Source organism: Octopus sinensis, linkage group LG18 (genome assembly GCF_006345805.1).
Source record: "Octopus sinensis linkage group LG18, ASM634580v1, whole genome shotgun sequence".
Lineage (NCBI taxonomy): Eukaryota > Metazoa > Mollusca > Cephalopoda > Octopoda > Octopodidae > Octopus > Octopus sinensis.
This window is the reverse complement of record NC_043014.1, coordinates 17,217,075-17,233,624: the sequence shown is the minus strand read 5'-3', so window position 1 is coordinate 17,233,624 and position 16,550 is coordinate 17,217,075. Positions and strand designations below refer to the sequence as shown.

At 37.3% G+C, this 16,550-nt stretch overlaps 1 protein-coding gene and 1 long non-coding RNA gene across 2 annotated transcripts; both read left to right on the top strand.

Moving 5' to 3' along the window:
• The first annotated feature begins 697 nt into the window (after nt 1-697).
• On the top strand, nt 698-6,662 carry LOC118767050 (chromosome-associated kinesin KIF4B-like). Its single transcript, XM_036510997.1, has 7 exons — nt 698-822; nt 998-1,081; nt 1,617-1,733; nt 2,867-3,001; nt 4,500-4,582; nt 6,353-6,402; nt 6,550-6,662. The coding sequence occupies exons 1-7, from the start codon at nt 748-750 to the stop codon at nt 6,660-6,662; spliced, it is 657 nt and encodes a 218-aa protein (XP_036366890.1). The 5' UTR covers nt 698-747.
• Nucleotides 6,663-7,790: 1,128 nt separating this feature from the next.
• On the top strand, nt 7,791-15,491 carry LOC118766920. The gene is made up of 5 exons (XR_005002827.1): nt 7,791-7,834; nt 9,693-9,776; nt 11,002-11,118; nt 13,072-13,182; nt 15,324-15,491. It is a non-coding gene; the product is annotated as an uncharacterized LOC118766920 (long non-coding RNA).
• The last annotated feature ends 1,059 nt before the right edge of the window (nt 15,492-16,550 follow it).

Genomic DNA, 16,550 nt, shown 5'->3' with positions numbered 1-16,550 from the left:
ACAGCTGGATGCTGTCCTTCCTAATGCCAACCACTTTGTAGAGTGAGTTGGATGCTTTTTATGTGCCACTGGCATGGGTGTTGCAACATAGAACTGGCACGACTGAAAACCTGTGGGAAACAGCAATTTTACTTAGCTTGACATGTCTTATCCAGGTACAGCAAATCACCACATCGCTTGGTCCCTTTTCATTTCCACAATGAGGCCTAGCATCCAAAGATCCTTTCTCACTACTTCTCTCCACATCTTCTTGGTTCTACCCCTTCAACAAGTACCCTCCACAATTAGAACTCAGTACTTCTTTACATAGCTGTCTTCATCCACACACATCACATGACTAAACCAGCACAGTCTTCTCTCTTGCCCACCACATCTGATGCCTCTCATACCCAGTTTTCCTCTTAAATCATTTACACTCTGTTGTGTGTGTGCACACTGACATTACCCATCCAGTGGAGCATACTAGATTCATTTCTTTCAATCCTTCACAAGTCCTCTGTAGTCAAAGCCCATGTGTCACTGCCATGTAACATAGCTGTATGTACACAGGCATCATACAATCTGCTTTACACATCTTGTCTTTTCTATTGTTGGAAATGACAGATACATACCATTACTTACCTACAAGATTGCCATATGCTTACAAATAAGAAATTCTCACAAGTAATAATAAATGTCCCCCCATTATAGTTTTGTGGTTCTATTTCTTAGATCCTGAAAACCAACCGAGTTAATCTCATAAAGAAAATGAAGAAAGAAGCTGGCGTTTACCGTAGTTGGAAAATGAAAAAAGATGTGGAAGTTAACAAGCTTCTACAGAATGTAAGATTTTTTTTTTACTCTTCTTATTTTTGTTCTTTTTCTATTGTGTGAATAATACAGCTTATTGCATGTAACTTGGAAATTTTAGATCCGTATTTGTTTAATATTATTTAATCTATTTAATATTTTTAATTATTTAAAAAAATCTATACTATTTTATCTTCTATTTATATAGGACCGAAAAAGACAATTTGAAATCCAAAAGCTACAAAGAGCTCAAGAAAAGCAGCAGGCCATACTTAAAAGGAAATCTGAAGAGGTTTCTGACTTATTCTTCATAAATTTTCCTTCATTTTTTTGTTTTTTTGTTCTAATGTGCACGACTATGAGATTAACATATGAATAGTATTTTACAAAAATAGAATTGTACTTTTTAAAAATTTTTTTACTTGTTTCAGTCATTGGACTGTAGCCATGCTGAGGCACTGCATTGAAAGCTTTTAGTTAAACTAATTTACCCCCCCCCACCTCCTGACTTATTTTTAAAGTCTGGTACTTCTCCATTAGACTAGCTAAGGTGCTAAATTGTGGAGGCATGAACAAACCAATACCAGTTTTCAAGCAATGGTTGAAGATAACACACACACACACACACAATGTGGGCTTCTTTCAGTCTCCACCTACTAGATCTGCCTCACAAGGCTTTGGTTACCTGGCATTATAATAGAAGACACTTGCCCAAAGTGCCACACAGAACCCAAGACCATGTGGTAGGAAACGAGACTTCTTAGCACACAACCAAGACAAGATAAGATGATACAATTCTTATTTTGTAAAATACTTATCCTATGTAGGCTGCAGTTGCAAACAAAAGATTAAAAGAGGCATTAAAGAAGCAAGCTCTTGTCAGGAATGATCGCAACAATAATTTTGAAAGATATGACGCTAGTGCAAATGCAACAAAATTAAAGGCATGATGGGTTTTGTTTTTGTTGAATTTTGTATGAATGTAAAAGGAATTTCAGTAATTTAGTTCCTCTCCTGATTGTGAAAGGAACTTTGATATTTAACCCCGAGTCAACCTTGATTGAATAAATGGATGATGAAAGGAATTCTAACTGTGAACCATATCATTTGGAGTTTTTGTTTTTTTTTTAACCTATCGATATTTGTGATTTGTTGGTGATTTTGTCGCTTGTTCTAGCAGTTAAAGTGGGTGTGGCTAAATTTGAGTATAAGAATACAACAAAAAGCCTTTTCGCATTTAGATTACTCTGTCAAATTTAATACTTATTTATTGACATTGTTTTGAATTAGTCATGTGTTATCTCGTAGCCTTGAGATTTCAGTGATGCAATTGTTTATATTTAGAATGACATTGTAGGGTGGGTGTGAGAGGATAGATCTGGCCAGTTTGACAATAAAACAGGTAAAATATTCAATCTGGCTCATTTAAATGCTTAAGGATTAACTATTTAATATCCAGTTATAATTTTTTTTTGTTTCTTGTTTCATTTTTTAATGTATAACTTGTAGGATGATCATTATTATCTTTGTTCCTCTATGATTGCATATATAATCTCTTCTTTTATGTATACTTTAAGAAATGTCTTTTTCCAATCTCTGATGTGTTTTTATCTATACGATTGAGTAACAAAAACAAGAAAAAAAGATAAAATGTTTGTATTACTAAAGGCTTTACATGATTATTGTATCAAACATGACAGAGAAAAATGTTAAGAATTTAAGGGTTATTAAACACCCATGTTCTTGTTTAATACCAATAGTTTCCACCTATAGTGAAGTTTTCTACCAACATACACTTTTCTTCTTTACATACACACACACATCTAGTAGAGAATTTGATTATATTGACAAAACAAAGTGTAACTTCTTACAATCGTTACTAAGTTTGGGTGTAACTACTTAGAATTGTAAAAGCTATTTTTTTTTGTAATTGTTTCAATGATAACTAAATATATAAACCAATAAAAAGCATTATAAATCAGGAGTTACCTCAGGATCATTTCCTTTATGATGATGTCTATGCATAAATGTTTTTGACAAGAAAGTAATACATATAATTATGTTTATATAATGTTAGACACTATTGGAACAAGAATTGGAAGTGAAAGTTCGAGTCCAGGAAGCAAAATACCACTTAAAGAATTTGGTTGAAGACCGAAAAACTTTGTCTTTGGAGTTGAGGCGCTTGAAAAATTCAGATCCACCTACAAAGGTTGGTGTTTTTTGTTTATAATTTTACTTATAAAGTTTAAAATTTATATTAAGGAATTTAAGGTATAAAGGTCTGTATGGAAGAGAATGAGAAATTTAAATGAAGTGATCCCATCTAGCATTTCATGAAAAGTTGTTAGTGTTGCTAAAATATGTAGAACAATCATTCATTCATCTTCTCCACTTGCTATTTCTAGAAGAATCTTGGAGATAGAGTCCTCAGGCATCCCTTCCATAGGGTCCTATCAGAAGTAACCAAAATAACATGCTTCAGCAGGATTACCAAATATGATGAACTGGCATTGGATGCTATTCAACCAACTCATTCTTTGGTCTACCCATAGGTCCCCTGCCAATTGGCATGGCTTGAAGAATCCATCTTGGGATTCTTTCTTGTAACATTCACTTCGTGCTGGTGACATGTTAGAAGCACCATTTGAGCGTGGCCATTGCCAGTGCCACCTGACTGGCTCCCATGCTGGTGGCACGTAAAAAGCACCCACTACACTCATGGAGTGGTTGGTGTTAGGAAAGGCATCCAGCTGTAGAAACTTTGCCAGATCAGATTGGAGCCTGGTGCAGCCTCTTGGCTTGCCAGTCACCAGTCAAACCGTCCAACCTATGCCAGCATGGAAAGCAGACATTAAACGATGATGATGTCCATGGTGCCAGAGCTGTGACCTCCCAATGTAGAGAAGCAACAGCTCAGCCTGGAGGGAAGGAGGGAGAGACTCCCTGAACCCTTGAGTTATGCATCTTGTCAAGTAACTTTACTCTGAAGAGTAATGTTTGGAAGAATCCCATTTCAGCTAATTGCATTCACAATTCTACTCTTTTTGGTCATTACCTGGCATTCATGACCATAGGGGAGGTTAGGCATGGAAACCAAAATGAAAGTAGTGAGTTTGGCTACTTTGTATTCTTTTAACCAGTTTCTTCCCTTCGGAGGATCAGACACTGGAACTGGCACATTATTGTGCCAACACCTGCAATTCTAGCATCCCATTCAGCTTCATGTTTCCCTGTATTCTTGAGATACTTAAACTTCTCCACTTGTCTCAGTGATTCTTTCTTTTATTCTTTTACTTGTTTCACACTCTGGGATGCGGCCATGCTTGGGCACTGTTTCAAAGGGTTTAAGTTGAATGAAGTAATCCCAGTGCTTTTTTTTTTTTTTTTAAGCCTGTTATTCTGTCAGTCACTTAGGTCGAACTGCTAAGTTATGGGGATGTAAACAAACCAGTACTGGTTGTCAAGTAGTAGTGGTGAGACAAATACAAAGATGCACACACACGCTAATATGATGGGGGTTATTCAGTCTGCATCTGCCAAATTCACTCAATGCATCAGTTCATGGCTATAGATGAAACTTGCATAAGATGGCACGCAGTGGCACTGAACTCCAAATCCTGTAGTTGGGAATTAAACTTCTTACCACACAGCCAAGCTGCACCTTATGTAAAAATTAAAAAAAAAATTTTAATGAATTCCATTTTCAGAAACGTATAACAACTGATGGTGATGGCAGTCCAAAGGAGGTGAACATTAGTATCATAAAGTTAACTGATGAAATTAATGACAGGTTTGTGTTTGTATGTTAATTTTCTGAATGCTAATGTTACTATATTTCTGTTAAAATGTATTGTTTTCATTCCATTTTGTTTTCAAAACCGATGAAGAATTTAGTAAACTAACTACGAGGTGCATTCCAGAATTTTTGAGACTTTTTCAGGAGGGACACTTATTAATTTCAAAGAAATACAAAACACTATTCTCCTTCAAAGTAGTATCATCTCCCTTCAATGCTCTTGCAACTCTCCAGCCTCTTTGTGTAGGACTTCAGGGTGAAGATGTCAGGACCCTTGTTGCAGCTTCCTCCAGTTTGGGGAACAACCAAAAGTCACAGGGAGCAAGGTCTGGGTTGCACGGAGAGCGAGGGACAGTTTTGATGTCCATCTCTGCCAGGATAGAATTATGGACTGGTGCATTGTCCTGATGGAAAGTGCTCTGGCATTTTGCAACAAAATCTCTTCCTAAATCCCGCCAAACCACCACAAGGCACTTTTTGTTGAGGAAACCTAGTGGATGTAGATGATGCTGTTGCTTTTGAAAAGCAGGGATCATAACAAGCTTCCTGGTGGACTTGCTTTCTCTGGCCTTCCATTGGGCACTGTGCCTCTTGGTCGCTGGATCATAGCAGTAGATCCAGATTTCGTCACAGCTCACCTGAGACTCAAGTGCTCTTCGTTTGGAGGTAATGAGCTCAACCATCTCCCTGCTGTCACCAATGCTTTATTCCTTCTGTTCATCAGTGTGCACCTCAAGAACAAGCTTTGCACAAATTTTACTCGCGTTCAGATCTTCATGAATAGTCCTGTGTTCACTTGCTACACCAATTCCAAACTATATGCTTCTTGTCATTGTTCCTCACCTTAAAGAGCTTTGATGCACTTGTGCCAGCAAAAAGCAAATGCTCAGTTCACACATGTTAATCCATGACCAGTCTGGAGCATTTCATAATTTTCTGTAGCATTTTTGCCTAGTTTTAACACAAAGCATGGTAAGCTTCCAAATGGTCATGTCTCAACTGTATTCTGCAAACCAGTCAGCAGTGTTTTGTAGGGTGTGTTCAAAATACTGCTACAGCCATCTCCTTCAATCTGGAATAATAAAAAAAAAAAAGTTGGTGGCAGGTCAGCTTATTAGATGTATCATAATGATATACAGAAATTCAATAATGCAATATAGTTACAATTGTCGCTCCTGAAAAAATCTCAAAACTTCTGGAATGCACCATTGTGTTTGTGTGTCCTTGTTTTGACATTGTTTGGTAGTTGTGAATGAGGGCTACCGTCAAAATAAGCAGTGTCATTCTCCAATATTCTGTCAGAAATTGATGCCTTTTTAAAAAATCTTGTTGCTGGGGCACCACATTGAACTGTATCAACCCCAGTACTTTTTTGTTTTTAAAACCTGGTACTTATTCTATTGGTCTCTTTGGCTGAACTGCTAAGTTACAAAGGTGTAAACACAAACACCAGTTGTGGAGTGGGGTGAGGAGACAAAACATGCATGTAGATATACATATATATATATACGACGGGCTTCTTTCAGTTTCCGTCTACCAAATCCATTCACAAGGCTTTGGTTGGCCTAAGGCTATAGTATAAGACACTTGCCCAAGGTGCCACACAGTGGGTCTGAACCCAGAACCATGTGGTTTGGAAGCAAGCTTCTTACCACACAGCCATGCCTGCTTATACATAATTCTGTGGATATGTAATATGAATCTAAATTCCTTTATATTCTTAAACTTATTGCTATTTTCAATACTATTTCGCATATATTATAGAAATGTTCAAATTGCCACTCTTCAATCAGAAATCCAAGAGGCAGAAAATGGTAAGAATTAATTCTGATTTCTTTTATTTTTTTGTTATTCCAGTCATAATTTTTTCTTTCTATAAATTTAATTTTTCTTACATATATTTATTGCAGACATTAATATTTTACCTTTTCTCTAAAATCTTGACAAATTCTTTCTTTTAGATAAATTCAAAGGATGTGTTGAAACAATCCGTAGCATCAACGATTCTAAAGTTCTTTTGAACTTTTTAATTGAGAAGATAAGATTTTTATATTTTTCTTATCTCAACCGTTAAGATTTCAGATTATTCTGTCCAATGTGACGCTTATTTATCCACATTGTGTTAAATCAATCATGTATTTGTTTGGTGTTGGAAATGGCACTGTAAGGTTGGTGTGATATGCCAGATCTGAGCATAAAATAAGCAGGCTATATGAGTTGGATCTGATCCTCCACATAAAATAGGTGGAATATTTGAGCTGGATGTAGCCAATGTAAATGCTAAAAAGTTAAAAGGGGATATATATCATCATCATCAACACTCTGAGAGTGTAGTGGGTGCTTTTACGTGTCACCGGCATGAGGGCCAGTTTGGTGGTACTGGCAATGGCCACACCCAAATGGTGCTTTTTACGTGCCACCTGCACAGGAACCAGTCCAGCGGTAGTGGCGACGACCTCGCTCAAATATTTCACATGCCACCAGCACAAGTGCTAGTAAGGCGACGCGGTAATGATCACACTTGAATGGTGTGCTTAACATGCCATATATATAAATAAATGTATGTGTATTTTTTCACTGTTTACAAATAACATGGGAAAAATAAATAAACAGTTACCAGGGTAGCAAAAATTCACACAAGTACCAAGGATATAACAGCCTACTTATAAAGGTAGAAACTCCAGGTTTTGGTGAAATGTTTTTATATAACATAGATAAATAAATAAATGGAGTTAAATGCAGGTGTTATTGAAATCTTTAATGATTTTAATAACATCTGCATTTAACTCCATTTATTTATTTATCTCTATATATATATATTCACTCACAATTTAGTAGTTCTCTACAAAACATGCTTCTTATTGAAGTAAATATTTATATATAGCTAGAATGGCAATAATTTTCCATCTAACTTCAAGTTTTCAGTTCCTTTAAGACAGATTTTAACACAGTCCACTCGACTGTTGGTTTTTTATTTATTTATTTATTTATTGCAATGTCACTTGCAGGTGAATTAATGTCTTGTAATTTTTCATATTCTCATGCAGTCACATTAATTAAATCTCTTTCATGCAGAGTATCAAAGAACGGATTGACCACAATAATGACAAGTCTACTGTAAAAGACCTTAAAAATAATTATGTGGAAGCTATCAAAGAGAAAGACTCAAGTGAAATGAAAGTGAAATCATTACAAAATCAGTATGAATCAAATCTTGTGGACTTGCAGCAGAAATATGAAAGCAAGGTAACTTTTAAATTATTAATCCGAAAACACATGTAAGTACTTACATATGTATGTGTGCACAAATGTTGGTGCCCCAGCATGGCCACAGCTCATGAGCTGAAACTAGATAAATTAAAAAAGAAAAAGCACAAACTTAAACTCATTGTTATTACATCATCGTCATCATCATCATTGTTTTATTGTTCACTTTTTCGTTCTTATGAGTTGGACGAAGTTTAGTTTAGGCAGATTTTCTACAGCCAGACGCCCTTTGGTGTTGCCAACTCTCACCTGTTTTCAAATAAGGTATTATATCTATCCATGGCCAATCATGTTCTTGCAGAATATTGGAAATGAAACATGCTGCTATGTGAAACAACAACAAGCATTTATGATTAACATGCAATATCAAGTCAAGGAGATACGAGCATACATGTTTGTACAGGCATACATTCTAACACACGTTTCAGCTTCTGTGTATCTAGGCCACTTACAAGGCATTGGATGGTCCAGATGATGCTTGCCCATGGTGCCACCCAATGGGACTGAACTTAAAATCACGTGTTTGAGAAGTGTACTTCTTAACCACACAGCCATGTTATCTATAATATAAATTGGACATGGGCAATCGTTGTATTCTTTCTTGTCTTGAGGTTCACAGCCAAACGGCTTGGTGGATTCGCGTGAAAAATGGCTCACATGTGGGGACAGGTGCATAGATTGGAATGCAGTTTGTATTTTTTTCCTAGTCCCCATACTTACTGAGAAAATTGATTAAAACTTTTCTAATGGAATTCCCCCTCTTTCTTTCGCCATAAAAACAACCAGTTATTTAGAAGCTGTTTTCTGACAGGGTGGGGTCAGGAAATGTTCATATAGCAGGGGACCCAAAATGATAAGGTTGAGAAATGTTGTTATAGATTATGCCTAATCGAAAACGATTATATATATATATATATATATATATACGAGCAGCTAAGCTCGTATGGTCTGTTTGGATGATGTGGCTGTGATCGTTTTCGATTAGGCGTAATCTATAACACCGTTTCTGAACCTTATCATTTTGTATGTAGGACTACATAACTCAATGAGTCTTTTCTTTTGGGACATGTGGCTGTTATTTTTAACAGGTCAATCTACCCACTTAGAATCTGGTGTGTATCACAGTATGGGGGAAACAAACACTGATTGTGTCAAGCAGTGTGGGTGAGCACACATGATAGGCTTCTTAGCAATTTCTGACTCCCAGAGCATCGTTCAGTCTGGGGCTGTAGCAGAAGGCACTTGACTGAGGTGTTGTGCAGTGGTACTGAACCTGAAACCATATGGTTGGTAAAATGAGCTTTGTAACCACATGGCCATACCTGTATTTGATCATTATCATCAGTTTATATCCATTTTCCGTGCTGGCATGGGTTGGATGGTTTGACAACAGCTGGCAAGACCAAGGGCAACACTTGGTTCCATATTCTGTTTTGGTATGGTTTCATCATCATCATCATCGTTTAACGTCCGTTTTCCAGACGTTAAACGATGATGATGATGATAAAACCATACCAAAACAGAATATGGAACCAAGTGTTGCTCTTGGTCTTGCCAGCTCCTGTCAAACCATCCAACCCATGCTCGCTTTCATTGTTTGGATATCCTTCCTAACTCTTTACAGAGTGTACAGGGTGCTTTTTATGTGGTACAAGCTCTGACATGACTACCTAGTACCCTGCAAGCCAAGAACTCCTCAACTGGGATAGGGAGAGTGGCATTTAAGATGGTATGGCTTTGTGCTAGTTGAAAGATTTGAGGTATAGAGAGGACAGATGTAGATGTTGTCTGTGGCAGTTTTTAACAAATGGTAAGTTTGAATTTGTTTAAATTACAGATATCGTTTTTACTAAAACAACTGCAAAATGGGTCAGAGGAAGAAGAGAGCCCAGTGCCAAATGGTGTACACGGAGCACATAATGTTAGTAGTTATTTTTCTTTTTTCTGTTTCTCTTTTAACCATTTAGCTTTCAAATTTCTTTGTCCAATTTATTTGTTTCTTTATTGCCCACAAGGGGCTAAACATAGAGGGGACAAACAAGGACAGACAAACGGATTAAGTCGATTACATCGACCCCAGTGCGTAACTGGTACTTAATTTATCGACCCCGAAAGGATGAAAGGCAAAGTCGACCTCGGCGGAATTTGAACTCAGAACGCAACGACAGACGCAATACCGCTAAGCATTTCACCCGGTGTGCTAACGTTTCTGCCAGCTCGCCACCTTTGTCCAATTTATTGCTTCTTTCTTCACATTGTTTTGGAATTAATCATGCATTATTTCATGGCTTCAAGATTTCAATGGTGTTTGTATATTTTTAGAATGACATTGTAGGTACGTGTGAGAGGTTGAATCTGGTCAGTTTTAACTTAGAACAGGTAGAATATTTTTGCTGGATATGGCTAGTTTAAATGCTTAAGGGTTAAATATTTCCTCAAATATTTCTTATTTTTCAACTTAGCTGATATTAATTACAATTTGAATTGTGTGATAAATTAAAAAATAGACTCCTTGCAATGTTTTTGTACTAGAAATGAAGTTAATTTTTTTATGTCCCAGGAAGACTGGTGTCTGTGACTTATGCCACTTTACTATGTCATTTAGTCTTTTGGGGCTTAAAGATTTTAAATGATATTTTGATGACAAAATTTCAGCATTTAGATGTCATCATCCACTTTCTCTTGGTTGCATGAATTGGACTGGAATTATGGTGGTAGATTTTTCTATGACCGGATGCCCTTCCTGTCACAAACCTTTGCCTTTTCTAAGCAAGCTAATATTTCACCAAGCCCAGGCATATTTTTGCACAATACTGGAAATGAATGTTTTAACAATCATGTGATGTTAAGAGAGGCACTTGCACACACTGATATTTCTTCATGTTTATGTCTTAGGAGATAAACTCACAAGGCTTTGGTTGGCCTGGGGCTATAAGACACTTGCCTAAGGTATGGTTGAACCCAAAATTGGTTGGGAAGCAAACTTCTCAATCACACAGCTACATCTGTATTTATCTATGGATGGATAATTAAATAAAAAAATTTGTTATCAAAGACTAAATTTGGAAAGTATATATCAAATAATGATAATAAAAGTTTAAATTTTCATATTTATTGACTATTTTTGTATATCTATTTCTTTTTAGACCTTTTTTGTTCCTGACACTCTAGATGTTTTAGATAATGACCCAGACTATCACCCTGATAGCTCGATGGAATTCGACACACCTTATATGAAAGTGACCTAGAAACAAGCAAAACCTGTGAGTTTAGAATTTTTCAAAATTTACACTTCATATTTGGCTGTAATCAACTCTGGCTATTACACACATTCTGTCAGGAATTCTTTATGCTTGTGATTTTTTTTTTTTTTTTTTTCTGTAATTTACACAGTTTTATGTGATGCTTATTTCCATTTGTCATAATTTATGAAATTATGGCTTGAGTCAGTCTTCACAAATGATGGATGCTTAAGGTCCAATACTAGTAAATGGAGGAGTTTTGGTAGTTTAGATTATCTCCCCTTCTCACATGGTGCTGGTCTTAAATTACTATTTGGTAATTGTGGCACATCCTCTAGAAGCAGAGAATTTTAATAAATCAAGAATTTATATTGTATGGTATTTGATATACCCATATTTGTCTACAATGTACATATACATGCTACTGGCTTCAATTATTTCTCTTGGCTCACTTTTTGTTTAGATTAAGAAACAACCTAAAAGCATTCCTTACCCCCCCCCCCACTTCACAGTGTAAAGGATAGAGGAGAAAATAATGAAAATGGTATTTCTTTTCTTTTTAATTTACTTGAGTCAGAAAAGAACGCTTGGTGCCCATTTTCTCTTGCAGACCCTTCAAGACCACTGGTTCTTAACTTTTTTTTTAGCACTCCTTTTTAAGTAGTTGTTATGCCTAGTTCTCATCTAAGTGATGTTTGAGGTATCACAACTTACTTAACTGAACAGAGATGATAATCTTACTCTAAAAGTGGATTGTATAAGCTTTTAACAGTGAAAGGATCAAAAAATTGATAAAGACACAAGTTATAAATTTACTTTATACAAGTTAGTGACTTCCCTGTACCGGATGAGGTCTCATTTTATTTTAATAACCATTACTAGGTTTATTATGTATAATATAATTACTACTATTGGTAGAATTTAGTATGTTTATTATGTTACCTCACTGCACCTCCTTGGAGGTGGGATTACCTTCTTTGAGAACCTCTGCTCTGTACAGATATAAATTAATGTCTGAATAAGGAGGAAATCCTAGACAATTGCTTTCCTGGTAGTGAAATGTTCTAGCAACGTACAGCAAGAGTTGTGGGGAAACGACCATAGATTATCGTATTGGGAAAGGGTCCAGTACCAGCTTTCATGACATTTTCTTGTTGGAATTTAAAATTTTCTCTGGATATCTAACTGAGTTTTGTAATATTAAAAGGATTATTCTTGATAAATAATATTCGTTTAACCCTTTCGATACCAACCCAGCTGAAACTGCCTCTGGCTCTGTAGTACAAATGTCTTGTTGCCATAAATTTTGAATTAAAATCTTCCGCCAAACCTTAGTCACAATTTATGTTCCTAACACTAGCTTAATAATAACTAAGTTATTTTACTAAATTCTTTGTTATATCTGAAATAATTGAAAGAAACACAGAGCATCTCAACAGAAATTTGGTAACAAAAGGGTTAAATGAATGTATGTACTGTGTTGTTTGCAATATTCTGTGAAATTAAATATTTTTAGGCAATTGTTTGCAAGTTAAACTTGCAATGTTATTAGAGTTGGTTAGAATGTGTACATATGACTTGAAAAAAAAGGGTTTGATATCAAAAGGGCAGAGATTAAGGAGTAGTGATAGGGCAGAGAATTCGAAGAATGATAAAGGTAGGAAGATGAAAGGGTATTAGGAATGTATAGGTGGAGAAATGAAAAGATATCCAAAGCATGTGGGTTGAGAAGTGAGAGGGTGTTGGGGTATATGGACATGGTGTTGGGAAGCTATTGGGAAAAGTGGGTGGAGAAACACAAATATTAGAAAATAGATAGAGGTAAAAGGCTATTGGGAGTAAGTGGAGAGAATGGTCAAAAGATATCAAGTGTAAGTGGGTGGAGCAATAAAAGCTTATTGGGAATAATTGTCAAATTCTGAAGTGAGGAGATATATTTTTCTCATTAGAACTTTTTTTGTTTTTCTTTTTCAGTTGAAAAGTTGCAGGTGTTTACTCAGTAAATGCAAATCCAAAGTTTGCCCATGTTTCAAGAAGACAGCGTTCTGTTTGCCTTCATGTTCTTGTGCTAATTGTGAAAATAAGGTATTTTAATTATTATTGTTGTTGTTGTTGTTGTTGTTTGGGGTAAAGCGGAGAGCTGGCAGAATCGTTAGCATGCCAAGCAAAATGCTTAGTGGTATTTCGTCTGCTGCTACACCCTGAGTTCAATTTCCGTCAAGGTTGACTTTACCTTTCGTCCTTTCAAGATCTATAAATTAAGTACTGGTGGAACACTGAGGTTGATGTAATCAATTAGCCCCTTGACCCCGAACTCCAGGCCTTGTGTCTTTAGTAGAAAGGATTATTATTGTTTGGAATGAAATGCTCCTGAGGTCAATTTTGCCTTTCATTGTTTGGGGCGGGGTGTGGGGTCAATAAAATAAATACCAGTGGGGCACTGGGATCAGTGTAATCAACCTCTCCACCCCTCAAATTTCAGGCTTTGTGTCAAAATAAGGATAGTTATTATTAGAGTCCAAACCCCACCAAGTTGGCTTTAACCATTCATCCTTTTTTTGGGGTGGGGGTGGAGAGAGTTGATAAAATAGTACTAATTGCAAACTGGATCAGTCATCATCATCATCATCATCGTTTAACATCTTTTTTCCATGCTGGCATGGGTTGGACGGTTCGACTGGGGTCTGGCAAGCCAGGAGGCTGCACCAGGCTCCAGTCTGATCTGGTAGTGTTTCTATAGCTGGATGCCCTTCCTAACGCCAACCACTCCAAGAGTGTAGTGGGTGCTTTTTACATGCCACTGGCACGGAAACCAGTCAATGCAGCGCTGCCATCGGCCACGTTCTGATGGTGCTTTTTACATTCCACCGGCATTTGATTTTGGTTTTGATGTACTTGACTCAATAGGTCTCCTCAAGCATGGCATGTCACCCTACAATCCAAGGTACTTTTGAGTTGGCTGGTTATGCGACACTGGTGTAGGTTACAGCTGTGAACTCACTTTATTTGCTGGGTCTTCTCAGTCACAGGTTTCAGTCTTTTGTCTTTGCCTCTGTGAGGCCCAACGTTTGAAGGTCATGCTTGACCACCTCATTACATGTCTTCCTGGGTATACCTCTACCCCAGATTCCTTGAACTGTTTGGGAGTGGCACTTCTTCACACATCTCTCCTCATCCATCCGTAGTACATGACATTACACATCCAGTGAATCATGCTAGCTTCATTTCTTTCAAGCCTACGCATGTCTTCAGCAGTTACGGCCCATGTTTCACTACCGTGAAGCATTGCAGTTCATATACATGCATCGTACAATCTACCTTTCACTCTGAGCGAGAGGCCCTTTGTCACCAGCAGGGGTAGAAGCTTTCTGAACTTTGCCCAGGCTATTCTTATTCTAGTGGCAATGCTCTCCCATGTACAGCTCCTAGTGGCTAAAAGTGGTTCATAGTGACTAGATGTATGGAGGACTCTTAGTTGATAAATGTATGGTAGACCTCCAGTGGCTAGATGTGTATCTTGGACTCATAGTAGATAGAAATATGAGGAACCCATAGTGGCTAGATGTGTATCTTGGACTCTTATTAGATAGATGTATGAGGAGCCCATAGTGACTAAATGTATGATTAACTTCTGGTGGCTGGCTGTGTATGATGGACTCTTTTGTGACAAGATGTAGTGGACTCCCAGAGACTAGATGTGTCTGATGGACTCTTAGTTAATAGATGTATGATGGACTCTTAGCAGACAGATGTTTCATGGTTAACTCCTAGTGACACACACACACATGATAAGCTTCTTTCATTTTCCATCTGCGAGATGCACTCACAAGGCTTTGGTTGACCCAGGCTATTGTAGAAGACGAGTATCTGAGGTGCCATGCAGTGGGACTGAACTCTGCATGGCCACACCTTTGCTTGATTGTAGATATTTGAAAAAAGAAAAGAAAAAGGTCTGAATAAGAACTATTTCTGGTGTACACTGTTTGAATGTGATGGAATTGACAGTATTGGGTTGGAGATGTTTTGGGATTTGTTAACCCATACTGTGGTGGAGAGTGAGTGTGCTGCATGAAATTTGGAAAGAAAGGAAAATGGCAAATGTAGAGTGGTTCTTCTTTATCCTTTCCTTCTACACCATTACCTATGAATGATTAATTGTGCCAGTTGTGTTTTTATAATGATTTTTCAATTAAATATTGACAACGTTCTTCTTTCTGTTCTTTCAGCCGACATCTGTATTTGACTCATCCACCAGCGATGTGGACAACGAAAATGAAGACAGACTGATAGAATAAGTACTAGAATCGATTCAGTCAACTAAAAATTCTTCAAAGCAGTGCCCCAGCATGGCCACAGTCTAATGATTGAAACAAGTAAAAGATAAAAGACATATATCTTTATAGGTGCAGCAGTGGCTATATGGTAAGTAGCTTGCTTACCAACCACATGGTTCTGGGTTCAGTCCCACTGTATGGCACCTTGAGTAAGTGTTTTCTTCTATAGCCTCGGGCCAACCAAAGCTTTGTACGTGGATTTGGTAGATGGAAACTGAAAGAAGCCCATCTTGCGTATGTGTGTGTGTGTGTGTATTTGTTATTTGTGTCTGTGTTTATCCCTCCACCATCACTTGACAACCAATGCTGCTTTTGCTGAACTTATCAGTTCAGCAAAAGAGACTGATAGAATGAGTACTAGGCTTACAAAGAATAAGTCCTGGGGTCGATTTGTTTGACTAAAGGAGGTGCTCCAGCATGGCTGCAGTCAAATGACTGAAACAAATAAAAGAGTAAAAGTCATATATTTATATATGCAAATTTTATGTGCCTAGAGCGTTACACTCACAAGGTGGTGTATAGTTACATGCTTGATCCTGGAACCCCTTTACTCTAAGCTTGTCTTAGCCTTTTACTTGACTCAGTTGTTGGGCTTTGGTCATGCGTGGGCACTTGCCTTGAATGGTATTTACTCGAACAAATCAACCCCAGTACTTACTTTTTCATTTTGTGCCTGCTACTTATTCAGTCGGCCTCTTATGCTGAACCGCTAAGTTATGGGGCTGTAAATAAACTAACACCCATTGTCAAGTGGTAGTGGAGGACAGACACAAACGCAAACACATGGACATATATATATATTCACATGATGGGCTTCTTTCAGTTTCTATCTACCAAATACAGTGACAAAGCTTTGGATGGCCCAGAGCTATAGTAGGAGACACTTGTTCAAAGTGCCACATAGTGGGACTGAACCCAGAATCACATGATTGTGAAGTAAACATTCAGAGTTGATCAATTACTCTTTTACTTGTTTCAGTCATTTGACTGCGGCCATGCTGGAGCACCGCCTTCAGTCAAAGAAATCAAGCCCAAGACTTATTCTTTTAAGTCTAGTACTTATTCTATTGGTCTCTTTTGCCGAACCGCTAAGTTATGGGGATGTAAACACACCAGTTA

Bases quoted from the DNA above. Each gene is read 5' to 3' on its own strand.
- LOC118767050 (XM_036510997.1), top strand. From the start codon at position 748: ATGAAGAAAGAAGCTGGCGTTTACCGTAGTTGGAAAATGAAAAAAGAT. The intron at 823-997 runs GTAAGATTTTTT...CTATTTATATAG, and splicing joins TTAACAAGCTTCTACAGAAT to GACCGAAAAAGACAATTTGA. The intron at 6,403-6,549 runs GTAAGAATTAAT...TCTTTCTTTTAG, and splicing joins AATCCAAGAGGCAGAAAATG to ATAAATTCAAAGGATGTGTT.